Here is a 27,835-nt window from a genome sequence, read left to right as displayed (position 1 = left end):
CTCAGTACATTAAGTATCTGATGCTTGATTTTGGCTCAGGTCATGATCTCATCGTCATGAGACTGAGCCCTGCATCAGGCTCCGGGCTCCAGGCTAGGCATGGAGTCTGCTTAAGGCTTTCTCTCTCTGTCTCTGTCTCTGTCTGTCTCTCTCTCTCTCTCAAAAAAAAAAGTAGAGTCTCTTCCATTTTATTTGCCCTTCTTGATTTTAGTCTGATAGTTTCTAAGACAGCAGGAATAGGTCCTATCTTCCATACTTGGCCAGCAATCCACCTCCACCACTGCTTCTGTACAGAATAATTTTGTCCAGGAAGATATCTGCATGGGTGAGAAGAGAGAAATTATATGAGTGGCAGAATATTAAGTATTCATATGTTCTGGGTTATCTTTGAGGTTGGTTATAGAGTTTATTAGTTCCTTCTCATAGTGCTTCATAATTTACAAAACTAATTTTGTGTTATATATTATTTCATTTTATGACTTCCCTATGAAGCATATAGGGTTATTTTACAGATGAGAAAATGAAACACAGATCATGGACCAGGACTGGAGATAGAGTCTCTTGAATGTCAACCCAGAGCTCTTTCTACCTCCTCATGATGAACAATTATTGGGATGAAAGTGGATGGGGGATGGGTTAAATAAATGATAGAGATAAAGGAGTGCACTTGTTACGATAAGCACCAGGTGCTGTGTGGAGGTATTGAATCACTATACTGTACACCTGAAACTAAAGATACACTGTATGTTAACCAGCTAGAATTTGAATAAAAGCGTTAAAAAAGAAAAGAAAATATTTTTAACATGATTTCTGAATAAAAACCTAGCTAGATCACAAAAAAAAAAAAAATGCCCTTCTGCTTTTGGTATAAGTCCTCCTTATTATAAAACTTATAGCATTAAGAAATTTGAGAAATACTTTACTTAAGTCCTGTTACCTCACTGATGAGAAACTGAGTCCCAGAGTCTCAACGATTTCTTCAGAGTAACACGGTTATTGTGGTCAAAAGAACATTATATGCACCAATGCTCATAGCAACATTATTTACAATAGCCAAAAGGCAGAAGCAACCCAAGTTCCATTGGTGGATGAATGGCTAAACAAAATATGGTACACACATACAATGGAAAATTATTCAGCCTTAAAAAAAATTCTGACAATGGCTACAACCTGGATGAATCTCGAAGACATTATGCTAAGTGAAATAAGCCAAATACAAAAAAAGAAATATTGCATGATTCCACTCATATGCAGTACCTAGAGTAATCAAACCCAAGGAGTCAAAAAGTAGAAAATTGGTTGCCAGGGGTGAGGGAGAGAGAGGATGGGGAATTATTGTTTAAGGAGTGCAGAGTCTCAGTTGAGGGAGATTAAAATGTTCTGGAGATAGATGGGGATGATGACTTCATTACAATGTGAATGTACTTAGTGCCATAAAACTAGACACTTAAAATGATTAAAATGGTAAATTTTATGTCATATATATGTTTGCTACAATAAAAAAAGAAAAACAAAGGACAGTGTTTAGATTTAAGAAAAATTTTACATTTCATTATTTTTCTCCTTTTTTTTTTTTAAACTGACTGATCAAATAGTATTGAAGAACCAGCACCTGACTGCAGACTTTTGGAAATCATTTATCTAATTTCTTTGTGTTTCTGAATCTCCACTGGTAACATGAAAACATAAAATAAGAAACTTTTTTCAGGAAATGTACTACTCTTGGGAAATATAGCAATGGGAAGGGGAAAGAGGATGATATTATTTTTGCAAAGCCTTATTAAATACTGAAAACACCAGTAATCTCTAGGCTCAATAGGTCTTTGGAGACCTATGAATGCAGGGGAGTTAAGTATTTCTAATGATATGCTTATGCTTGATAAACCTCAAATAAAATTGCATGTCAGGTTACTCTCTTGCTTTTAAGACTAGGGAAACTAAGTATGATTTGCTGCAAGATCCAGAGAGTTAGTACTCCAGATGGATTTTAATGCTTTGCTTTTAGCCAACTAAATAATTCAATCTTTGACATATAAACGTGAACATTAGGCAACAGAAGAGGCTTTGCTCTTTCTTGGCTATAGCAAGACTCTGTGTATAAGCAAAGTAAACAATTCCTGAGAACTTCAGTCTCTGTTCGGTACCAGGTAAGTGTCCAGTTTCATTTATGGCAGTTGTACTCCCATCTAATAGAAGCCTGGTTGGCGATGGGCAACAACACTAACCATGTGCAATTCTTTGGCTTTACCAGGGGCACTTGCCCCACTATCCTTTCCACTTGGTTATGTCCTCCATTCTCCTTTTCCATTAATGCTGCCTTGTCACTTCTTCATAAATTGGGTCAGAGCCTCCTGCAGCTGTGCTCATCCAGCTCTTGTGCAGAGAATGTCACTGGACTTTCCATATGACTCTGAAGCTTTTTTATTAGTTTTCCTCATCTTCTTGTACACCAGCCTACACAACAAGTCTCTAAGAGTTATAGATACAAGGGCAGACACAATTGCAGGTAGAGTATTAATTACTGGACAGAATATTAAACATAAATCCCTACCTCTCATTTACTTGAAGGAATATTCTCAGGCCACTAGGAGATAGAGTAAGAGTCCTTTCATCTTGTTTAGTTAATGCATTGTTTCCTCCTGGCTTCAGAAGCACTTGCCAAAAGGATTTACACCCTTTGAGATAAAGAAACTTCTATGCCCCAGCTCCTCCCAAATGACTCAACACTTCCACCCCCTTTTGAAATTTCCAAATATAGAGACAAAAGTTTGAAACCCTAACCACCCCAAATGCTTAAAATATTTTCACCATTCATACCAAGGTGAAGAATCTAGAATGAATAAGAAACATACATGTTTTTCTGCATACAAAGGGTATATTTCTGTTTCTTCATATTGTATTCCTTTCTATAGTGAATTTATTTCTTTTTAACATTATATTTTAATTAGTGTTTTTAGATCATGAATCTTTAAATATTGTTATCACAATGTTTCTTTGAAGCAGATATTATCATTCTCGCTTCATAGGTTATAACACTGAGGTTTATGTTAAATGACTTGCCCCATGTTGCAAAGTGGTCTGCAGGGAAGTTTGCTTAGAAATAAGCCTCCTTTGATATCAAAGCTTTTTCATTGGTTTTCTGAGTTGGCTCTAAGTTCGCTCTTGTTAAGCTCCTTTAACATTTTTGTTATCAAATAAATATAAGAAGTACTGAGTTCACAGAGTTGGATGGATTTCTTTCTTGTTGTTCAATTCAGAGCTTTTAATGAACAAGTGTTTACAGCAGACTTACAAGAGAGGCATATGGAAATACCTGGAAAGAGAAACACATCTGTTGGGTTTTTTGTTTGTTTATTTGTGTTTTTTTTCCTTCACAGAACATTATAAGCATTGTCTGGGAAATGCATAGCTGTAGGCTATGAACACACAGTGCTTCAGTGTGCCCATTTAAATGTGCTACGGAAATGTTATTTAAGCAATTTTGAGTACATTCAATATTCTATTGGATAATAGGTTCTTTAAATGCCAAAAATATATACTTTTCCTTTCTGTATTTCCTCCAAACCACAGTCAGCATTAGGTAAAATTCTGAGATCAAGAAGTTTGCACTGGATCTCTATTAGGCCTCTTTTAAACCACTTCAGGGGGTGCAGTGTCCCCATGTTGTTCACAAACCATGAACCCCCATCCCTGTCATGGCACATCATCAAGGTTTGTCCTTTCCTTGAAACATTTTGAAATCAACCATTCTACAACATCTCATAATTCCAAATTTCCTTGCTGTCTATCTCTTAGGGTTTTATAATGAGTTAGAAGGCAAAAGATGTTAATAATAGATTTAATAATAGATGTTAATAATAGATTTAAGTAAAAGAAGAAGATCTTAGTGGAAAAGAACATGGACTCTGGCACTAGATTCTCTAAATTTAAATCCTGATTTTACTCCTAAATTTTATGTGCCACAGTATCATCATCTGTAAAATAGGAATTAAAATAGTACCTACTATTTCAAGGGTTTTTGAAGACTTAAGTAAGATAATACATGTAAAGCACTTAGAAGGAATATTAAATCAATAAGGAAGAGGAATCATTATCATTTCTAGTCTCCTTTTCTATAGGTAGACCACCTCCTCTAGGTATTATAAATTCCTTAACAAAATTCAAACATGTATCCTCAGTGGGTTTCAGTAGGAAGTCTATTTCATTCCCCTTGAAGAAGTGACAGCAAAGCATTTCAGGAGAGTCATCTTCTATCTGTATTTGCTGTTCAGTGATGACTAATGAACATCAGCCTGGGCTCATTTCAAGAGTTCCTCTTTGAAATTTCCCACCAATAATCCTTTGACCCCAAGCCTGGTCTCTTTCCCTACTCTTCCTATTGAATTATTCACATTCTTTGGTTCTCAGTTGATTTTGGATTGTTCTCACTTCATCCAAGGCTCTGTCTTTCTTTGACCCCCCCCCAAAAAGGAATTTGTGGCTCTCACACTGGGGAGGGAAATCAATAGGGTAATATTTTGAACAGACTTTTTTTTTATGCAGAACAATCGCACTTAGTGCCTTCCACGTTCCAGGGACAATATTAGCATGGTAATATTTCTTACCTAAGTTCGTGGATTTGTTTTTCAAACCATACAAAAAATGATATAATATGTGATGTTGGTGGTTTCTCCAAGAGGACTAAAATATGTATGATTTCATGCATATAATCAAGCTCTGACCATCCCATACCTCATGTTCCTATCCACATCTGCACATTCTGAAGCCACCATTGGAGCTTAATTTTAATCTTCAAGGGTTCTCTAAATTTCACTTATAGAAACATTTTTTAATCAAGACTGAAAATCTAGAATCTATAAATTAAAAACACCAAATATATGTGGTTATTTAAAGATTTAAAAATGTATATAGCAATGATACCCACAAATAAAATTAATTCATAAACAATACATTTGAAAAGAATATCACAATTCAGAGGACAGGTTAATTTCTCTAATAGACAAATTATGAAGAAAGTGATAATACGAAAGGAAATTTATAGAATAAATTCAAATGGCCAGTATCCCATGATACATTCATTAGAAGACAGAAAAGGACAAGTTAATGCAATAATGACTTACCATGGAACACTCAACACACTGGCAAAAACAGATAATACATATTGTTAGTGGGGATGCAGTAAAAAGGGCATTCATGTATTGCTATCAAAAATGTGTATTATTATAGTTTTCTGGAAATCGATGTTGTACCATTTATATGAAGTAAAAATGTATAAAACTTCTTGACCCATAAATATCTCTCCTGGGAAATTATTCTATGGAAATAAAATACTAATATGTGTATGTGTGTGTACACAAATTTTCATGTGTACACTTTTAAATGACAATGTATTTGATGGTAGCAATTTTTTAATCCAGAAAAAAAGTTAACACATCAATAAGAAGATATAATATATAGCGGTATATCTACATCACTGAATATTACACCACTATTTATAATCATCAGTTGCCTTGGAAGAATATTCTAAAAGTTTTTTCTAAATGAGAAGGGAAGACTCAAAGATAAATTGTGTGTAATATTATCCTGCATTCTAAACAAATGACAAAACGTGTGTGTGTGCGTGTGTGTAAAATTATACAAGCACATAGCAAGTTAACTGGGGAGACGTTCATTAAAGGCTCTGTGAACGGAAGAGGGAAACAAAGGAAAAGGAAAAGTGTATACTAGTATAAAAATAGCACAGGGTGCTTTAGGGAGACAGGACCAACGATAATGAGAGCTACGATTCAGTCTGTGTTCCTGTTAACTTTCCTTTTGCAAGTCTGGTTTTGTTTAGACCGGAAGTAAAAATCCGCGTTAATGGACTTCTGATTTTCCATTTCCACAGACATCTCTGGAGAATGGTTGCAGGAAATCATTCCACGGCAACTAAGTTTGTGTTAGTGGGTTTAACACAGCGGCCAGAGCTCCAGCTGCCTCTCTTCCTCCTGTTCCTGGGAATCTATATAGTGACAGTGGTGGGGAACTTGGGCTTGATTCTCCTGATTACAGTAAGCCCTTGGCTTCACACCCCCATGTACTACTTCCTCAGCAGCTTGTCCTTCGTCGATCTCTGCTATTCCTCTGTCATTACGCCCAAAATGCTGGTGAACTTCTTAGGGAAGAAGAATATGATCCTTTATTCTGAATGCATGGCACAGCTGTTTTTCTTTGTAGTTTTTGTAGTGGCTGAGGGTTACCTCCTGACTGTGATGGCATATGATCGCTACGTTGCTATCTGTAGCCCCCTGCTTTACAGTGTGATCATGTCCTCTCCGGTCTGCTCACTGCTGGTGCTGGTTGCCTTCATCCTGGGCTTTCTCTCTGCCATGGCCCATACAAGTGCCATGATGAAACTGTCTTTCTGCAGATCCCACATCATCAGCCATTACTTCTGTGATGTCCTTCCTCTCCTCAATCTCTCCTGCTCCAATACATACCTCAATGAGCAGCTGCTTTTTATCATTGCGGGACTTAACACCTTGGTGCCCACACTAGCTGTCTTCATTTCCTACGCCTTCATCTTCCACAGCATCCTTCACATCCAATCCTCAGGGGGCCGGTCCAAAGCTTTTGGAACTTGCAGCTCTCATCTCATGGCTGTGGGGATCTTCTTTGGGTCGATCACATTCATGTATTTCAAGCCCCCTTCCAGTAACTCCCTGGAACAGGAGAAGGTGTCCTCAGTGTTTTACACCACAGTGATCCCCATGCTGAACCCTTTAATATACAGTCTGAGAAACAAGGATGTAAAGAAAGCATTGAGGAAGGTTTTGGTGAGGAAATGAGTCTTGCTTTTGGAGATTTATAGATGGGAGAAATGAAGGTTCTAGTGAAGCATGTTATTTTTGTTCATTTTGCCCTGCTATTCTAATATGCATCCTATCTGGATTGTTAAAATACTTCCCCATCTGTAATTGATTCCATTTTCTCAACGAAATAAAAAGGCATTTAGTAAAATGGGTATTAGTATTCTTATTTTTGGACAAGAAAACTGAAGTTTAGATAGTTTTATTTTTTCTCACTTACTGTGGTAGAAGAGGAATAGAATTCATATTTTCTCCAGTGTTATTCTTTTATTCCTAACATCCTGTGTTTGCTTATTGAATACCTGCTGTGTAGAAGGTGGTAACTTGTCCCCTGATAAGAATGCTAAGAGGTATGTAACTCCATCCCAGATATCCATTATTCTTTTTTTGTTTGTTTCAAGTTTTTATTTAAATTCTAGTTAGTTAACTTATAGGGCAATATTGGTTTCAGGAGTAGAATTTAGGGATCTCCATTAATTCTTTGTTTAAAATTTTTTTAATGTTTATTTATTTTTGAGAGACAGAGAGAGAGAGAGAGAGAGAGAGCATGACTGGGGGAGGGGCAGAGAGAGAGAGGGAGACACAGAATCCAAAGCAGGCTCCAGACTCTGAGCTGTCAGCACAAAGCCCGACACGGGGCTCGAACTCACAGACTGTGAGATCATGACCTGAGCTGAAGTCAGAAGCTTAACTGAGTGAGCCACCCAGGTGCCCCATGGATCTCCATTAATTCTTGAGGGAATGAGGCAAATACACAAGAAAAAGAAAGACGAAAGAAAGAAGAAAGAAGAAAGAAAAAGAGGGAAGAAAGAAAGACAGAAAAAAGAAAGAAAAAAAGAAAGAAGAAAAGAAAGAAAGAAAGAAAGAAGAAATAAAAAGAAGGAAGAAAGAAAGAAAAGAAAAGAAAAGAAAGAAAGAAAGAAAGAAAGAAAGAAAGAAAGAAAGAAAAAGTTTCAGAGAGAGAATGGCAAAATGCTTTTGCTCTTTTTTTTTTATTCAGCATACTCAAAATCTCTTCATTTCTGTTCCATTTCTTTGTTGACTCTCTCTCTCCCTTTTCTCTCCCCCCCCCCCCACTGTCTTTCTGTCTCTCTCTCATGACACAATGGTTCTGTACTAAGAGACCTCTGAGCAGACATTTTCAGGACTGTGTGGGGTTTACACTACTCATTACAATAATTTTGTGAAACCTGTCTCACCGGGAGGGTATAACCCCCACATTTGTTTCAGTTGAGATTGCTCTCTGAATTCCTGAACTGAGGCTGTGGTCGATGTTTCCAAGCTTGTGCTCTTAATGTATGAATAAGTACCACACACTCTGGACAATGTTTTCCCGGGTTTCCCCACATCTTGAGTCTCATGTACCATTTCTTCTGTGTTTGTTTGTTTGTTTGTTTGTTGTTGTGGAGGGAGGTTGAAATGAGATATGCCTCTGATGTTTTGCATCCCTCAGCTGTTTACCTCTACTTCCAAAGAATGTTCTATGGAATTTCTAGAGTTTTAACCTTCATCTCACATTGCTTCTTTTCACCCATTATTATATATTAAACCAGCAGTTGAAATGAGGTGGCCTTCTCCAATTACTTTTTTCTTTTTTTGCCTTTGCCAGTATGGTTTTTATTTTTTATTTTTTTAATATGAAATTTATTGTCAAATTGGTTTCCATACAACACCCAGTGCTCATCCCAACAGGTGCCCTCCTCAATGCCCATCACCCACTTCTCTAGATTTTGTCTTGGGAAATTATTCTACTCAAGAAATATGAAATCAGTAGGTCTGGATCTGCCAAAATCCCACTGTTCTAACAAAGTTTATCTATCTTTAGCTCCATCCTTTTTGATAATCCCACGAAGAACACATCTTCCCACTGGTTTGTTTCACGAGGTCCTAGGCTTTCGTCATGGCCTTGACCACCTGCCCCTTAATGTGGCTTTTCTTCTCTATGTCTTGCTCCATATATTTCTTTCATATGTTTTCTCATGGTCCACGTAATATCTGTATCTTCTCAGGCCTTCCATTCCCTGAAGATCTTTCTGTATTTAAGACAAACGTGTGCTATTTACTGTTTTTTAGTGGCTTTAATATTGCAATGAGTAATTTCCTGGATCAAAGCTCCTGGCTTTCAAATTATTTTCCACCACATATTTATAGTGTCTTCCATTCCCTTCCCCACCCCACCCCTCCCCTCCCTCCCTGTCTCTTATTCTAGTTTAATTAACTTATTATACTTTATTTTTCTTCCTTTTTTTTTTTTAAATTTTTTTTTCAACGTTTATTAATTTTTGGGACAGAGAGAGACAGAGCGCGAACGGGGGAGGGGCAGAGAGAGAGGGAGACACAGAATCGGAAACAGGCTCCAGGCTCTGAGCCATCAGCCCAGAGCCCGACGCGGGGCTCGAACTCACGGACCGCGAGATCGTGACCTGGCTGAAGTCGGACGCTTAACCGACTGCGCCACCCAGGCGCCCCTATTTTTCTTCCTTTTTTAATACTACTCCTGTTATGTAGGAGCAGCCTTTAGAAATCACTGATTTCCTGAACAGACTTGATTCCTAGAAATAAAATGTTTCAGGGGCACCTGGGTGGTTCAATTAGCTAAGCATCCAACTTTAGCTCAGGTCATGATCTTGCAGTTGCGAGTTTGAGCCCCACATCAGGCTCTCTGCTATCAGTGCAGAACCTGCTTTGGCTCTTCTGTCTCTCTCTCTCTGCCTCTCCTCTGCCTCACACATGCACTCTCTCTCTCTCAAAAATAAATAAACATTAAAAATTTTTTTTGAATGTTTCAAGTGCAGATCTTTAGGCCACCTTCTTAGTCTTTAGGTTTGCAATAATTTCATTGAGCTGTTTTTCTTTCTCAATAGAAGATGGCATATTCTTTTTATGGTAAGTGCCCCCCCCTCCATTTTTATTGGTTCATTAATGAAATCTACCACCCATTTAAAGGGAAGCTCCTGATTAGACGATGGGAAACTAAAGCCCTGGTCAGAGCTTATGTATTTAAGAAACTTAGGGACAAGTTGAGCCCACTCAGTGGAAGCTAACTCTTGAACCTGTGCATTAGCCACAAGAATTCGAGGTCAGGCTCTCCACAGTTCCATGTCTGGGTCACAAAGGCAGGTTAAAGCAACATAAAAGAGTGAAAAAATTGAAAGCTGCCTAACAACCCTGTCGTATAAGTCTTGGAACTTAGTATTTCTTGAGGTCATGGCTGAAAAATAGAATGGAAACAATAACAGTTGTCTCACCCCCCCGCTGTTGTCTAACAAAAGTTTGTATGAAAAGGTTCTCTTTTCCCTATAATGAAATCATTATGTGTTTGGGAAAAGCCCCTTCTTTTACGTACTGTATGCCCAAATTTAAACTGCAGCAATACTTGCTCACGCATTATGAGACTGGCTCAATTTAACAACCTATGTTTTCTGAGGACCGTAGGACACATGGCTTTATGGAGGCTCACTTAGCTCAGTTTTCGAGGGACATTACCTCTACTGAGACATTTGCCTTTGCTTAAGGCTCAGAACTAGCAGTGTGGCCTCTGGAGAAGTGAATGTATACCCGCATAAAATTGTTCATTCACCTTTGAACAAATCTGCTGTGTATTGCATCTATGAAGGTTAGAATTCAACCTTGTGCAACCTTAGACTCAGCCATTTTCTGGGGTCTTATTAGTTAAAAGTTATGCATAAACTATAAACTATAAAAATATTGCAAAATAAGTGTGAATTCATGCCACTGAGTCAAAATTCCCCTCTTTATCAAAACCCCAAAATTCCTAGGTACACTTTTTCTCCTAAATCTACTTTTCCTCTTAACTTCCTCATAGCTCTGGTTCAATATACAAGGTACAGTAGTTTGAGAAAGTAAAATACAGTCCCCTTGTTCTGCACTAATAGAAAAGGTGAATAAACAATCTATTGAGTGAAGACCAAAATATATTTATTAAATCTTTATTATTGGGTAATGGTTTACTTTGGGGCAAACAAACCTTTTAAAGCTAAGCTATAGAATTAGGCAAGCAGGCACACTTACTACTGTAATCACAGAGAATTTTGGATTTCTTCAGGTCTCTGCCTAAAGGTAGGATTGCATGGGAAAGAGTAGCCAATTACATTTTCTTTCTGAAAGTATGCTAACTTTCAGAAAGCAAGTGAAAAAGAAAGGAATAGTTTGTCCTTTGAAACTCACCACTCAGATAAGTCATTCCACGTCCCCAGGAGGAGTGAATTGGGGGTAGGAAGTGGGTCTGGAGGGGTAGGGTAATAGATGTTCCTCCCCCTGGATGGGAACATCAGGAATGGGGGAGGGGTGTCTCAGTCCCCTTTCATGGACTCCTAGAATTTAGAAAAACAGATTCCTGTCAATTCAGGAAAAAGAAAAAGGCAAGTCTATGCTGAGTAACAATAGAATCAAGAAAGACAGAAGATTCAAAATTAAGTTATGACAAATTCTAAATAAGTCTTGTGGAAAATGACAGAAGACCTTTTCTATGCTTAAAAACCTTTATTTGTAAAATTCATTAGGATGATTCTTACTCCAGAAGGAAAAGTCAGAGCCAATGGAAAAGAGCAAAAGAATTTTAGCTGGCCAAAATAAGAATATATAAACTTTCATTATAAATTTATATAAAAAAGATTAGTACCCCATAGAAAAGTAGCCAAAAATTGTTCAGTGAACAAATATAAAAAATAATATAAATGCAAATCAGCACATTAAACTTGTCCAAATCTATTAGAAATAAAAATTCAAATATGCATACTTAAATATCCATATTAATTTTTGTAAGGTGGTTTGATAGTATATATTAAATATATTAAACTGTAAATTCTTGTGAGCTTTTACCAAGTTATTGAATTTTTAGTCATGTATGCTTAAAAAAATAAAAGTGATATTGACAAAAACAGAGCTACAATGATATTTATTGCTTTGCTATTGAAATTGAAAAAAATGGATTGAATTAATTAACCCTCAGAGATATCGGCTTAAATAAAATATGGTATAAATATAACAATAGGAAAAAAAAGCAGGGGCACCTGGGTGACTCAGTCTGTTGGGCATCCAACTTCGGCTCAGGTCATGAACTCAGGGATTGTGAGTTTGAGCCCTGCATAAGGCTCTGTGCTGACAGCTCAGAGCCTGGAGCCTGCTTCAGATCCTGTGTCTCCTCTCTGTTGCCCCCCGCTTGCACTCTGTCTCTCTCTCTCTCTCTCTCAAAAATAAATAAAGATTAAAAAAATTTTAAAAAGAAAAAAAGCAGGAATAGAACATTACTTTGTGATAGGGAATATATCCAATGTGTATTGAAATTTAAAAAGACATGCATGAAGAAATAAATAAATAAATAAATAAATAAATAATAAATAAATAAAAACAAAAAGATGTGCATGGCAAATGGCATGCACATACATGAATCACTAGGATAAAAAATCCCCAATGCATTAAGATTCTTTCTTTTTCCAGCTACAATAATCATAGAGCATGCAAATTAATAAGGATAATGTTATAGGTATGGTTTAAAGTTCTTTTTGTGTGTGAAGAGGTATTGTTGACGGCAGAGGTATTGAAGTAGTCTTATCTTCTACCAGAAGCATTTGGAAGACATTTTTCCACTGCATCTCGTGAATTTTTATATATGTGTATACACAAAATGCTTAAGAATACAGCTCTTTGAATTTTTAATTATGTTTATACCCCTTTAGTGACTATCCAGATAAAGATATAAATAGAACATTAGCTTCACACTCAAGGCTTTCTCATGCTTCTTCCCAGTCAGTGCCCACTTCCTACCAAGAGTACAATTAAATAGTTTTGCTTTATTTTGAACTTCGTATGAATGGAAACATACAGTATATACTCATCTGTGTCTAGCTTATATGACTCAAGAATTTTTCTATATGACTTAGCCATGTTGTAGCATGTTTGTATAGTCTCCCTTGTATAAATAATAAGCACATTTATTTATCCATTCTCCTGTTTAATGGATATTTGGAAACGTGTTCAGTTTGGAGCCATTATGATTGATGCTTCTATTAATATACTTTCATTTGTCTTTTGGTTAATATATATAATCATTTCTCTGGGGTATATACCCACTCCTGGGTATATGTCTATTGGGTTTATATAGTAGGTTACTTAGCTTTAGAAAATATTTACCCTTAGAAAATAATGTCAAACTATTTTCCAAAGGTGGTTGGTAGTGCCATACAGCCACCAGCCATGTATGAGAGTTCCAGCTACCCAAGATCCTTACCAGCACATAGTATTGTGAGTCTTTTCAACTTTGATTATTTGGCTAAACCTTTTTAGTTGCAAAGTATTTTGTCCAGAACTTTGGGGTAGCTGAAGTAATGATGTATTTTCTTGTCCGTAAAATACGTATGAAGATCTACCACAGGCAAAACTGACCTATGGTAAGAGAAATGAGAACAGTAGCAATTTGGTGGTTGTAATTCAACAGAAAATAATAATACTTGCTTAGATTTAAATCTCTCCATATGTCCTCCTAAAAGCTATATAGCTCAACTAGAAGAACAGGTAAAATGACATAAACACTACACCTTCAGCATAGCTAGATAATAGATAACACTACCAACTTCAAATTACCTAGATTCTAGCAAAGATATTGGTCCATGAAAACTAAAATGTCCATCTTAAATACAAAAAAAATACTGAAAAAGTAGACCTGGTAAACCAGAACATTGACTATAGGGAAGAAATCTAACAGGTGCACACAGTATTCAAGGATGTGATGTTACAGAGGCAACACTTCCAGGAGAGAAGAGGATTCGATAAAGGAAGAGAAAGCTTTTAGAGTCTGGAAGGAAAGGGGAAAAGAAAAGCAAGCAGAGAAAGGTAAAGTCCTGAAATAAAATAAATATTAAAGAAAGCTTAAAGAAGGACACTCAATCTCTTTTCCTTTGCCTCTCCTGAAGAAAATAGAAACTACGTGTCTCTGCACCTACAGAAGAGAGCATGGATGAACTAAGATTACAGGAAATTATCTCAAAGAGTAAATCTTGTCCATAAAATACATATGAAGATCTATCATAGGCCAAACTCACCTAAGGTAGGAGGAATAAGAACTGTAGCGATTTGGTGGGTGTAATTCAACAGAAAATAAGCACCAAAGGCACGTAAAAAGAAGAAATTATTAGAGGGCAGAAAAGCCATGATTTGAACATCAAAATCCTATTGATTTTAGAAAAAAAATTTAAAAATATAAATCTATGACTGAATTAATCAAGATGAAAGAGAATAAATATGTGAAATAAGAAATGAGAAACAATAATAAACCCTTAAAACAGAAGCAATGAAAGCAAACCATGAGAAAAAATTTTGAGATTCTGCAAACAAACTTCAAAACTTAGTTAAAAGGGCTAGTTTTCTAGAAAAACACAGTTTACCAAAATTGTATTATGAGCAAATGGTGATAGAGATCAATTTCCATTAACAATTAAAGTTATCAATAAACTACTTCAGAGAAAAACACCAGACCCAGATTGTTTCAAAGGACAATTCTAGAAAAACTTCAAAAGTAAATAGTCCCAATGCTTTAAAAAATTTGGAGAATACAAATAAGGAAAATTTCCAAACTTTTTTATGAAGAAAGTAACACATGATACCTAAAACTAATAAGAACAAAAAAAAAATATTATGAAGAAATAACATTTAAGAATATCAAAGCAAAACTACTAAACTATATTTCTCTTTTTGTGAGAGCAAAAGAGAGAGAGAGTGCATGCTGATGCGTGCAGGTGAGGGGCAGAGAGAGGTGGGGACAGACTCTTAAACTGGCTCCACACGCAGCATGGAGCCCAACGTGGGGCTTGATCCCATGACCATGAGATCACCACCTGAGCTGAAATCAAGAGTCGGATGCTTAACAGACTAAGCCACCCAGGAACCCCCTAAATATTATATTTCTAAACAGAATCCAGCACAATTAAGAAGATAATGTGCCCAGACGAAAGAGGATTTATTACAAAAATGACAGGTTTTTCAATAATAGGATTCTGTAATATAATACCTAATAAATGTCAGAATTGTTTAAGGCTTCCCCATGTTATATCAGGGGCAAGGACTTGCATTTGTGGAGTGGCTTCAGGATGAGAAGTCAATGGAGATGTTTCTTCCATCTTGAAAAATGGGAGTGGTGGCTGCCCATTCAGAGTCCTGGTTGATTGAAAGGTATCTGGGGTCTCCACCATGTCATGATACGGCTTCACCAACTGAGGGAATCCACAGAGGTCAGGAATCTGAAAGAACACAAGCATATAGAGGTTTAATCTGATTTTAAAGAATGTAGCTCGGCTGTGGTTAGTACTTGAGGGTCAAGATTTAAAAAGTTAAGAGCGATCACAGCACAATTGAGAAGTTGTGGTTGTAATGAAGACAGCCATGGGTAATTCCCCCTTTTTTGTTTTTTTAACACATTTTTAAGTTTGTTATGTGCTCATTCTACAATTGCATGGCCTTGTGGATTATAAGGAAATTTAATTTTATCTGCCATTTCCTTCTGCCTTTGTTTCCCATATCATCCCCCCTCTGAACAGTTTTGACTCTTAAAATATTTAAGGTTGCTGAGGGTGGATGGTTCTCTTCTGTAACTTCTTCCTGCTGAATAGGAGCATAGAGAGATCCCTACCTATGGGCCAACATTGCTCAGTTGGGGTTGGTATAGAGGAGTTACAAAAGGGAAAGACAGAGTTCAGGGGAAACAGAGCATCCCTGAGTAGAAAGGATCACCTGTCTACTGAGAGGTATAGCAGTGAAGAAGTCTTCCAACAAGACTCACAGAACTATGGCAAAAAGAGTAAAAAATGGACATAATTAAAAGATCTAATGCAATTGACAAGGAAATTCAGTCATTTCTGTGGCACATAACACTTCAGAATATCAAGTGATGACCTTATACCAAAAAAATATTAAAACTAGGAATTGCATATAATCTCTAGAACAGTTAGAGCATTTACTCAATGTAACCTAAGACTTACTATTTGTTTGACAATACTTCTGAAGTAACTTAACATACCAAAGAAGCTTAATTGGTCAAAAAGACTTCATTTACAATTTAAATCTTGGAAAATTTGTTTTAAAAAAAATTCAGAAAGATATAAAACACCAAGCTACTTTACCACCAGATTCAAATATCCTTAGTTTCTCTGCAATAAGGAGCCAAGAGCAGATAAGCCTTGTTTAGTAACCAATGCTTCAGCATCCCATCCCATTTAGAAAAGGCCTAGATGTCCAATGAATTCAATCCCAATTTGTCATGCAAGCAAAACTTTTTAGGTTACTAAAGCTATCTTAACAATTACCCATGAAAACTATGAGACAAAGTTAACCATTACTTTAAGTCATCCTTTTGCTAATGAATCGGAATAGAGATAACATGAACTTATTTGACCTTTGATAAATAAGTCTATTTCAAACCAACAAACTTACGTTTGGGTCCACCTGACAATTTGTTGCCCATGGTTAACTTTTACCTGGAATACTGATGGGAAAATCTGAAGTGGGTGGTCTTTGCTCCTTGACATCTCAAAGCCGATAAGGGTAGGGAAAAGATTTCTATAGCTAATAATATGGCTCACAGTTCTGAGTGTTGGGTAGAACCCAGTCCAGTGTATAATACATGTTCTCAGTTTTTTCCAGCTTTCCAAAGGCAAGAAGCCCTGTGAGTTTTCCCCAAGGCATCTGTAAACACTGTAAGGGCATTCTTTTTTTTTTTTTTTAATTTTTTTTTTTCAATGTTTATTTATTTTTGGGACAGAGAGAGACAGAGCATGAACGGGGGAGGGGCAGAGAGAGAGGGAGACACAGAATCGGAAACAGGCTCCAGGCTCTGAGCCATCAGCCCAGAGCCCGACGCGGGGCTCGAACTCACAGACCGCGAGATCGTGACCTGGCTGAAGTCGGACGCTTAACCGACTGCGCCACCCAGGCGCCCCTGTAAGGGCATTCTTAATAGGCAGTAGCATCGTGGTAAGGACATCATCAAAGGGAATTCTTTTGTTCCTTTAAAAGATTAGATTTTCCCCAATGACAGGGGGAGCCAGCGTTCTCTGGGTGTAGGGGTGCCGAAGGGGCTGGCTGACAATAAGGAGGTTTAAGTTCCTTGGAAAATTTTTTATTTACTTTGAGTGGGCCTATATCTTCATAAACATCATCTGCACTCAGGGGGAGAATAGCCAAATGGACAAGAGACCATGTAAGAATAACTTCAAGCAGCACATTGGTGCTTTCTGTATGGCGTGCCTTTATTGTTTTACCTATTTGTTCCCAAATGTCTAGGTTGAAGGTTCCTTGCTCGGGAAACCAAGGGTAATGTTGCTGGATAATTATTAATAAAATTTTTTTTCAACATTTATTTATTTTTGGGACAGAGAGAGACAGAGCATGAACGGGGGAGGGGCAGAGAGAGAGGGAGGCACAGAATCCGAAACAGGCTCCAGGCTCTGAGCCATCAGCCCAGAGCCTGACGCGGGGCTCAAACTCCCGGACCGCGAGATCGTGACCTGGCTGAAGTAGGACGCTTAACCGACTGCGCCACCCAGGCGCCCCTAATTATTAATAATTTAAGGAGTGCTATATGAATGTATTGTTCTTGTTCTAGAGATAGGGAGTCTCCCATAATGATTCTTTCAAAAGTTCCATGGCAGCGAATCCTAATATAGTTTCGCTTTTCTCTTACCTGGTCAGGAGAGATTGTAGTCCGATGCACTTTTTCTTTTTTTTACAAGCTCTAGTCATTCCACAGTGTTCTGCAGTCCTTGAGTTACATGGGCTTCTTAGCCACATCCACTTCTAGTCATGTAGGCTTCTTTAGCCACGTTGGCTCCTAGTCACGTCACCTTCTCAGCCACGTCGGCTTCTAATCACAACTCCTTCTGTCACATCAACTTCTTAGTCACGTTGGCATTTCTTCTAGCCACCTCACCTTCTATCATGTCTGCTTCACGTTGCCTTCTATCACATTGGCTTTTCTTCTAATCACATTGGCTTGACGTTGCCTTCTGTCATGTTGCCTTCAATCACATTGGGGTCACCATCTGGCACAGACTATGAGTCTGGACTTCTCTCTTGTCCAGCAAGAGAACAGATGCAGAATTGAATATGAGAGAGGCTAATGTCGGGGAGGAGACAAGAGTCCCAAACAAGGGTTTTGTGTCCGTATTTATTGAGCTCACAAGATATTACCCACGTGGTGAACGTGAAGAAAACAAGATCTTACACACATGAACGTGGAGAAAACAATCAGACAGTAATCATTAACTTGTGTATGCAAGAAGCAAAGGGTCTAGGGAGCAAGTGGAGTTTGTACTCAAAGCACATTGGTATCAGATGGAAAGTGATTTTACTCATGATCCCATTACCTCACTACCAATATCTCGCTACCTAGCATGGGGCACTTTTGCCCCGTGGTGGTAGCTTTCTGCCCTAAGCTTTTTTCTAACCCATTTATGTAAGTAGAATCTACTTACCCACAATGGGTATTTGGGTTGTTTCTAGTTTGGGACTATTACAGATAAAGCTTGTGTGAATTTTTTTGTGTCATGTCTTTATCAGGGCATATATTTCATTTATTTTGAATAAATACCTTCTAGTGGAATCGCTGGGTAGTATGACAGTCATATGCTTAATTTTTTTAAGTTTATTTATTGAGAGAGAGAGAGAGAGAATGATTGGGGGTGGGGCAGAGAGAGAAAGAGATCATCTCAAGCACACTCCACCCTGTCAGCACAGAGGCTCAATCCCACTAACCAGAGATCATGGCCCAAGCTGAGATCCAGAGTCGGGTGCTTAACAGACTAGCCACCCAGGCACTCCAGTTGTATTTAATTTTTAAGGACCTGCCAAACTGGGGTGCCTGGGTAGCTCACTCGGTTAAGTGTCCAACTCTTGATTTGAGCTCCGGTAATGGTCTCACAGGCATGAGACAGGGCCCCACAACCACTCTGTGCTGATAATGGAGCCTGCTTGGGACTCTTTCTCTCTTTCTCTCTCTCTGCCCCTTCCCTGCTCTCTCTCTCTCTTAATAAATAAATAAACATTAGAAAAAAAGGAAACTGCCAAGCTGTTTTCTAATATGGTTGTACATCTTACATTTTCAACAACTACCTATGCATAAGACTCACAGCTGGTCCACATTTTAGCCAACACTTGGTTTCATACACTTTTGTTTTGTTTAAATTTTACCTAGTTTCGTTTGCTTTCTTTGGTGACTGATGATGTTAAACATGTCTTCATGTGTTTACTGGTCATTCCTCTATCTTGTTTGTGAAGTGTCTGGTTAAAGCTTTTGCCATTTTTTTTATTTGGGTTTTGAGTTTTTATTATTAAACTGTACTTATATATTTATTCTTGATATAATCTTGTCAAATCAGACAAGTATACAATTATTTTAATAACTCAAGGAAAAATATTCTACCCCAGTTTTTCTCAATAGATAAGGAGGACAATGAAAATTCACCTGAGAAGAATTTCAAAATAAACTTCATCAAGCCTCATCATGAGCCCACTGAATCATATCATGTAATAGTTTGCTCAAGGGGTGTGTGTGTGTGTGTGTGTGTGTGTGTTTTCATCGACTCCAACAAAAGGGTAACATCTGCCAGTTATAGTGGAAGGGACGAGAACAGAATGTTTATTTAAAAAAAAAAGTTTATTTATTTATTTTGAGGGAGAGAGAGAGAAAGCATGCACATGTGCGTGCGGAGCCTGATGTGGGGCTCAGTCCCATGTACCATGATATCATGACCTCAGCCAAAGAGTCAGACACTCAACCAACTGAGCCATCCAAGTGCCCCCACCCAGGATATTACTTTTAAGAAACTTAGAAGAAAGTTAGTTTCAGAGAAACAAAGAAACACACTGTGACCATAACTAGTACCCTACGATGCTACATACCTCTTCCCCATGACTTTTCTCAGCATATTCTTTACATCCTTACTTCTCAAGCTATAGATCAAGGGATTCAGCAATAGATCAATAAGGATCACAGAGATGTAAAATACAGAGGCCACCTTCCCCTGAGCCATGTTGCTGCTACTGGAGATTGGCTTAAAATGCACAAATATGATGGACCCATAAGTTTCCAGCAGCTGTAAATGAAAGCTGCAGGTACTAAAAGCTTTGGGCTTGCCTGCAGCTGAGGATTTTCGAAGAATGTTGGAGAATATGAAGGGGTAAGAGATGATGATGATAGCTGTTGCCAACAGATTGAATTTACCTACAGGTATCTTGAGGAGCTCATTTAAGTAGATGCTGGGGCAGGAGAGCTTTAAGAGAGGCAATATGACACAGAAGTAATGGTAGATGATATTTTCCCCCACAGAAGGAAAGCCTGATCATGGAGATCATGTGGGCTATAGGTCCTAACGCTCTCACCATATGGACCCTAGTCACCAACACAATTGCATACCTTTTGGTACATGGTGGCACTGTAGAGCAATGGACTACAGATAGCTATGAATCTGTCACGTGCTATGGCAGACAACATAAGGAGCTCAGCAAACAAAATGAAACAAAAGGAAAAAACACTATGCCATACAACCAGGATAGGAGATAACATTTTGCTCCCATACAGAATTTCCCAGGAGTTTGGGGGGGGGGCGGGTCACAAGTGAGTAATGAAAAAGATCTAAGAATGACAAATTATGGAGAAATAAGTACTTGGGATATTGGAGTTTGAAATAGAAAGCGATTTCAGGATCATATACTGAAATTCCCCACCACAGGGACCCCATAGATCCCCAGAAAGGATCTAAGGAGGAAGAAAGGCAGCTTGATTTTTGGTTCAATCTGCGACTCCTTCAAGGGCAAACTCAATCATCCTGGAATAATTGCACCTGGTCATTTGGTTCAGAAAGCAGGGGATATGAAACTCAAAAAAGAAAAATCACAGGATTTAAAAAATCTATGTTTCTATGATTGGTAATTGCTTTGTGATTGTTGTGACAGGAAATACAACTCACCATCGAATTTAAATAGGTTGTCAAATATAAGCTAGTGAATTATTATAACTACATTTTAATTTAATTATGTTCAGAATTATGACTGTACTTTCCATGTCAGGATTATGTTACATTTAGGTAAAGAGGATCATAACGTTTGCAGAAACAAACAAACAAACAAAAAAACCCAATACAATCTGATCTTTAATATTATTGGCAAGTATCTGAGTAGGTCAAAGCTGTCCTACTTTCAAAGATTCCTCAGTGTCTGGAACAAATAGGTTCTCAGCAATTATGGATTGAGCGGAGACAGCATCTTCCAGTGCTGGAGCCCTCAGTGCTGGGACATCACGTTTTATTAAGTGTTAGGAAAGCAGTCTCAATAATAACTACTGTCTCCCTCAATTTATCTACTGGTTGTTTTAATACCATCAATTCTGTTTTAATGCTGCACTTACTCTTCAGTTTAGCAAAAGTTAAGGAGACAGTATATAGTGGTATTCTGTTGCATTTTTCAGCACAACCCTTTCCCGGCTCAACAATCTAAAACACACACACACACACACACACACACACACACACACACCAAACAACAGCAACAATTACTGAAAAATGAAACAAAAATTTCTGGCATTTTGCACAGGGAACAGATGACAGTGCTTTATTTTATCTGGTCAAACCTTTAGATATTTTATTTTTTAGAATCACTTAAATATTTTTCAAAATGATTTATGCTAATTTCAAAGATGTTCAAATAAGATAAAGGTAAAATGGGAAAGGAGTAAAAGTCATCTCACATTTGCTTATATACACATACTAAGCAAAATACCAGTAAGTAATCATATATACAGAGACAAATGCACACCCAGATAGTTACACAGAAGTAACAGGTCAAAATCATTTTATTAAAATGGTTTTACACAATGCAAGCTTTCGTAAACAAAATATTTTATAAATTTTCATCATCATAGAAGAAACAAAGTAACCCAAATTTTAAATGGAAGAAATTGCTTAGCTTCTGATTAGTATAACCCATAAGATATATATCTATGGGGTTATGGGAGTTTCTTGTCTCCACTGAACAGGTGCCTGCTGTCTCTTTAGAAAGAGAAGGGGTGTTCTTGGGTATGTGCAGTGGTCCTTCACAAAAACTTGTGTTTTCGTCTGTTTTGTTCACTTTTCTTATTTCCTTCCTTCCTTTATTTTCTGTGCAGTCACCGTTTGTGATCTTTTTCATTTGCTCACTTCCAATGCAGTCAGTTCTGTATATCTCGGATATATGTAGTGTGTGAATTCACATGGAATCCTCTTCCAGATTATCTGAGAACTATGCCTTCTCCCCTTTGAGGTATAATTTAAGGACTTATTATGTTTTTTGCACTTTTGTTTAACCTGGGAGTATGGGGGCAGATGGGGGAAAGAATTTTGTGTGTATCTCATCTTTGATGAACTGGGTGTTTTGCTTTTTCCTGAGATTTTGTTTCATGCGTTGAATCCAAATTCACTCCACCTACGCAGGAGAGGAAGGTATGCCCACTGGGATAGTCTTAGGATTCTCAGTCTCAGGTTTTATCACTAAGATAATTTAGTTACTAAAACTGAGTATGGAGCCCTGGAGACTTTGCTTCCAGTAGAGAAACACTTCTTAAATTGGAGTGTACAGGTATGAAAACTTCAATAGGAAGTTTATTTTCACTAATCTCTAATTAAATTTTAACATTACTGTCAAGTCAGCATCTTAGTAACTGATCATGTTAAAATATGTAATTATCTATGACTTTGTCACCAACAGAATCACATCTATTTTTCTATCACATTGAGGTTGCTGTACGTATGTTATAGGGATGTTATAGGGGTCCTTAGGATGAAATGGAGTACTGATCATGACCATTTGTACCCACTGCTACCTCAAATTATAGTAATTATTTGATCTGCTACCAGCTCTTGTGATTTATTTCACTAATAAAGAAGCCACAAATTTATTTTAAATATTGTGATATCAGTGGTATAATTTTTTAACAAATGTATATTATACAGTTAAAAACATTATTCTAAGAAAGAAGCTGATTCTTCATCTGACCACCTAAATGGTCTTTGATCCCCCAAAGGAATTGGGAACCTCTATATTAGAGAGTCAGCACTGGTTTAATGTTGTATCTCTTCCTAATCTCATCCATATGTAATATCTCTTCCTAATGGTGATTAGGAAAGAGGAAAAGGAATATGGATTTGTCCTCAGCATCAGTCTGTTTCTCTCTAAAATGATGGCATTAGTAAGAATTCTCACAATTTTGTGAGTACACCAATTTCCTTCACTGCCATATTTTGACATTCATTTCATGGATTTTTTAACTAGTTTTTTTTGTATTTCACTTTATATATGTCAGATTAGTATTCTGTAATTTGTGTTTATTTTATCATTCTTACTGGTAAGTCAGGTTCACATTTTTGTTTCTTTCAATATTATGTAAATGGATACTATGGAACTTAAACAGAAAGCGAACTCATTCATACGTGTGGGGCTGGGAAGAGATGGGGGGAACTATAAGAGAGTGAATATACAGAGTTCAAGAGACACAAATAGGAATAAAACAGAAGGGAAAATGGAGAGAAAAGAAGAACTTATCTCAGTCTCAGGTTTTATCACTAAGGTAAGTTCAATTAGATATGCTTCACTGCCATTAGAGACCTGTGTTATTTTTCTAGAATTTTCTGCATTTTGCTAATATCAAGCTTATTTAATGAACAAGGTAGGACATTCTAAAGTGTTTAGGCATAAAGTAGTAACTTAGAAAACTTCATCTCCTTTATCCTCATAGAATCTAAGTGAAGAAAATTTTTTAAATCCCTTCAATTATTTACTAATACAAAAATAACCAAGACTTGACATAGAGTTTCTATTGATGATTCTTACCTAATTCAGTTATTAGCATGGTCGCTGTAATATTCTGTGTTTCTAATTATATAATTTCTTCTGAATTTATTAACTGGTGTTTTCAGTAAAGAGCTTTCCCTTTTCTAATACTTTTTATTTTATTGTCAGTATGTTTGTATCAGTAAGGAACCATAGATTCTCAGAAGCAATTCATTTTGATATTCAAATTCTCCTAAATTTGTCCAGTAAATTTGTCTTCCCTTTTGACACATCTGTATAAACTTGGGGGCACTTATTTATTCTGTGCAATACTAAGATGTTCTAGGCTCATCTTGAATTTTAGGTACCCCACCCTGGAATTTACCATTTCTTCATGAAGTCCTTGTTTCTTTCAGTGGGTTGTGATAGAAACCAAATTATCATTGGATAATAGGCATGAACTTTGTTACTTGGATTTCATTGCTTCTAGGTCCATTCAATGGAAAGAGCAAGAATGATTTATTGATCAGATCAGATCATTCTTCTGTTCAAACCCATCAGTGGCTTCCCATTTCACTTAGAGGAACAGTCAAACCTTTCAAACTTGTCTTCAGGCTTTACAGATTTTGTCTCCCTCCTCCACCATCCCTCTGATATTACTTTTCATGACTCTGCCCCCCATTCACTCTCTTTAAAGCACATTCTCCAAACTACAGTTACTTAAAAGTGCCCCAACATGCTCCTCTTTCAGAGATTATATTTGATGTTCTCTTTGCCTGAAGTTTTCTTCTCTCAGTCACATAGCTTGATTCCCTACTTCCTTCAGGCTTCTAGGAAATATCATATTTCTCAGAGTCTGACCTCTGGGATTGAAAGAGCAAGCTTCTTCTCCTCCCAGTGCCCATCCCCCTTCTCTGCTTTAGTTTATCCTATAGCACTGATCATCACTGGATAATACATGTTTTCTTGTTCATGGGTTCGTTATTTGCTTCCAACAAGGATAGAAATTTTTGTTTGTCTGACACATAGTTGTGCAGAAAATATTATTGATTGACTAAATGAATGAATTTTAATGGTGTATAGAGGCTCTGGGATTATTCTTAATAGTGAGAGAATAAATAGTGAATAATTAAGGGAGTCATCCAGAGGGAAGTCATCTTGAGATCTAACAGAAAGGAGTCAAAGTATGGAATAATTTGGAAATAAAATATGTAAATTAAAATTATAGTGAAAATTGGGGCACCTGTGTGGCTTAGTCAGTTGAGCATCCCAAATTTGGCTCAGGTCATGATCTCATGGTCTGTGGGTCGAGCCCTGCGTCAGGCTCTGTGCTGACAGCTCAGAGCCTGGAGCCTGCTTCAGATTCTGTGTCTCCTTCTCTCTTCCCCATTCATGCTCTGTCTCTCTCTGTCTCTCAAAAATAAATGTTAAAAATAAGTAAAATAAAATAAAATAAAATTTTAGTGAAAGTTAAGGGTGCCTGGGTGGCTGAGTCAGTTAAGTGACTGACTCTTGATTTTGGCTCAGGACATGATCTCACCATTCAGGAGATCTCTCGGTTCATGAGATCGAGTTCCATGTCAGTCTCTGTGCTGACAGTGGGAGCCTGCTTGGGATTCTCTCTCTACCTCTCTCTCCATTCCTCTCTCTCTCTCTCTCTCTCTCATTTTCTCTCTCAAAATAAATAAACATTAAAGTTATAGTGAAAATTTAAAAATAACAAATCATTTTGTCCCTTTCTGCCATCCCCTCCCCAACCTTCACCTCATTTGACCCCTCCACAAGACAGATCCTATTTTCAGTGGTTATAACAACGGCTAGAAATCTTATGAAATTCCTATTTCTTCTTATTTACTAGTAACTATATTCCCTTAAAATTCTACTAACAAATGTCCATTGCTTCTGTAACCCTCTTGTGTATTAAAATGCCAGTTCCTGAGGGGATTTACACATTCAGCCATCATTAGACATTACAACTTTATAACAGGTTTGATTAGGTGTTTGCTGTTTAGCAAAGACAATTACACAAAGGAAGGTTTCTGATGTATATATATTTAGAGTGAGTAAGAATGTAGGCTAGGATGTCTGTTTCTTGAGTGGCTTGACTAGAGAGAGTAAAGGGGTCATTGTGTATTGGGAGTAGGGGCACTTAAAGAGAAAGTGAGTGTCACGAAAATAAATCATTAGGACATTTTAGTTTAAGACAGCCCTTGATTTGCAACTAATCAGTTTCTCTTAAAACGAGAAGGAATAAAACATAAGGTAAGATCTATGTTCAAAGGTGCTTTTTCTTTTAAAAAGTGCTCTTTTCTACACAGACCCAGAAAGTTACCCACCATTAAGAACTCTTTTAAGGGATTCTTTGACATCCTTGTTCCTAAGGCTGTAGATAAGGGGATTAAGCATGGGAATCACTGTGGTATAAAACACAGAGGCCACCTTCTCCTGTATTATGTCACTGGTATATGGTTTAAAATACATGAAAATGATGGAGCCATAGAAAACCCCAACAGCTGCAAGGTGCGAGCTGCAGGTACTAAAAGCTTTGGACCTGCCTTCAGCTGAGCAGATGCATAAGATACTGGAAAGAATGAAAGCATAAGAGATGAAGATGGCTACAGCACATGCAAATACATTGACGCCAACCAAAATCATCACCAAGAGTTCCTTGGTGTAGTCTCTTGAGCAAGATATATTCAGAAGAGGGAGGATGTCACAGAAGTAATGGTGGATGATGTTCATTCCACAGAAGGATCGACTAGATATGTAGCTGGTGTGGACCAAGGCTCCAATGATCCCCACTGTATACACACTGGTGGCCAGTAGAAAACAGATTCTTGGGGACATTATGACATTGTAGAGCAAGGGGTTACAGATGGCAACATAACGATCATATGCCATTGCTGTCAGCATGTAGGAGTCATCAATACCAAAGAAGCAGAAGCAAAAGAGCTGGGTCATACACTCAGGAAAGGAGGTGAAATTCTTCTCTGACACAAAGTTCACCAACATCTTGGGAATTATGACAGTGGAGTAGCAGAGATCTATGAAGGACAAATTACTGAGAAAATAATACATGGGCGTGTGAAGCTGAGAACTGATCCTGATTAAAAAGATCAAACCCAAATTTCCCACCATGCAGACCATATAGATCAATAGAAACAGGAAAAAGAGAGGGAGCTGGAGTCCTGGCTGGTCTGTTAACCCCTCAAGGATAAACTCAGTTACTGAAGAATGGTTTCCTGTATCCATTCTTCTCCCAGTTGTGCTAGGCTGAGTAGCTCAGGAAAAGAGGCTTTTATTAGACAAACACTGTCATCTGACAGAATTTAGTGATCCCAGATCTGATGAGTTACATAATTTCTAACTGGCACAGAATTTCTGAAAAACAAGACTAAAATCTTAGTTGAAGCCCTTATCAAGACATTGGTGGTGCATTTGGCTTCAGTTTTTATTGCTCCCACGTGACATAGTGAAGTAAAAATCCTTTTGTCTCCACAAATTGAATCTTAGATTCTCCTACAAATGAAAAATAATCCTTGTGTTATTCAGTAACCTTTAGAGAAACCGTACAGTGCTGTTGCCAGGTTTTGCTGCTTTTTAATCTGCAGCAGCCTGTGTCCTCTTCTCATGTCTCAGAGCTTAACCTCTCCCTTATTGGTATCCCTGGGATTCCCCTTTGGCTTTGGCATCTTCATTTTGCTCATTCAGTGTCTGACCCCGATCTCACAGAGCTTTGGTTCCCTCCAAGCTTTCCATCTCTTCTGTGAGTTGCTGGTTTTGACTTTCCTTTCTTTTGTGATATATATACATATTCAGTGGAATATTATTCAGCCATAAAAAAGAATGAAATCTTGCCATTTGCAATGATATGGGTGAAGGTAGAGATTATGATGTAAAGTGAAATAAATCAGTCAAAAAAAGACACATACCATATGATTTCACTCATATGTGGAATTTAAGAAACAAAACAAACAAGTAAGTGGAAAAAAGAGAGAGAGATAGGCAAACCAAGAAACAGACTCTTAACTATAGAGAACAAACTGGTGGTTTCCAGAGGGGACGCAGGCAGGGGGATGGCTGAAATAGGTCATAGGTATTAAGGAGTGCCCTTGTCATGATGAGCACTGGGTGCTGTATGGAAATGTTAAATTACAATATTGTACACCTGAAACTAA

General features: G+C 37.5%; 2 protein-coding genes across 2 annotated transcripts; one reads left to right on the top strand and one right to left on the bottom strand.

The window, feature by feature from the left end:
- The first annotated feature begins 5,900 nt into the window (after positions 1-5,900).
- LOC124505409 (olfactory receptor 8D1) lies at positions 5,901-6,827 on the top strand. The gene has a single exon (XM_047071358.1). The coding sequence runs from the start codon at positions 5,901-5,903 to the stop codon at positions 6,825-6,827; it is 927 nt and encodes a 308-aa protein (XP_046927314.1).
- Positions 6,828-25,985: 19,158 nt separating this feature from the next.
- On the bottom strand, positions 25,986-26,909 carry LOC124505583 (olfactory receptor 8D2-like). Its single transcript, XM_047071566.1, has one exon. It carries the CDS (start codon positions 26,907-26,909, stop codon positions 25,986-25,988), a length of 924 nt encoding a protein of 307 aa, XP_046927522.1.
- Between the last annotated feature and the right edge of the window lie 926 nt (positions 26,910-27,835).

The sequence above is a fragment of the Lynx rufus genome, unplaced genomic scaffold (genome assembly GCF_022079265.1).
Source record: "Lynx rufus isolate CCGP_SWC_20201006 ecotype Redwood Valley unplaced genomic scaffold, mLynRuf1.p SCAF_9, whole genome shotgun sequence".
Taxonomy (NCBI): domain Eukaryota; kingdom Metazoa; phylum Chordata; class Mammalia; order Carnivora; family Felidae; genus Lynx; species Lynx rufus.
This window is presented reverse-complemented; position numbering and strand designations above follow the sequence as displayed.

Excerpts from the sequence above, each read along its gene's own strand:
- LOC124505409 (XM_047071358.1), top strand. The coding sequence starts at position 5,901 with ATGGTTGCAGGAAATCATTCCACGGCAACTAAGTTTGTGTTAGTGGGT.
- LOC124505583 (XM_047071566.1), bottom strand. The coding sequence starts at position 26,909 with ATGGATACAGGAAACCATTCTTCAGTAACTGAGTTTATCCTTGAGGGG.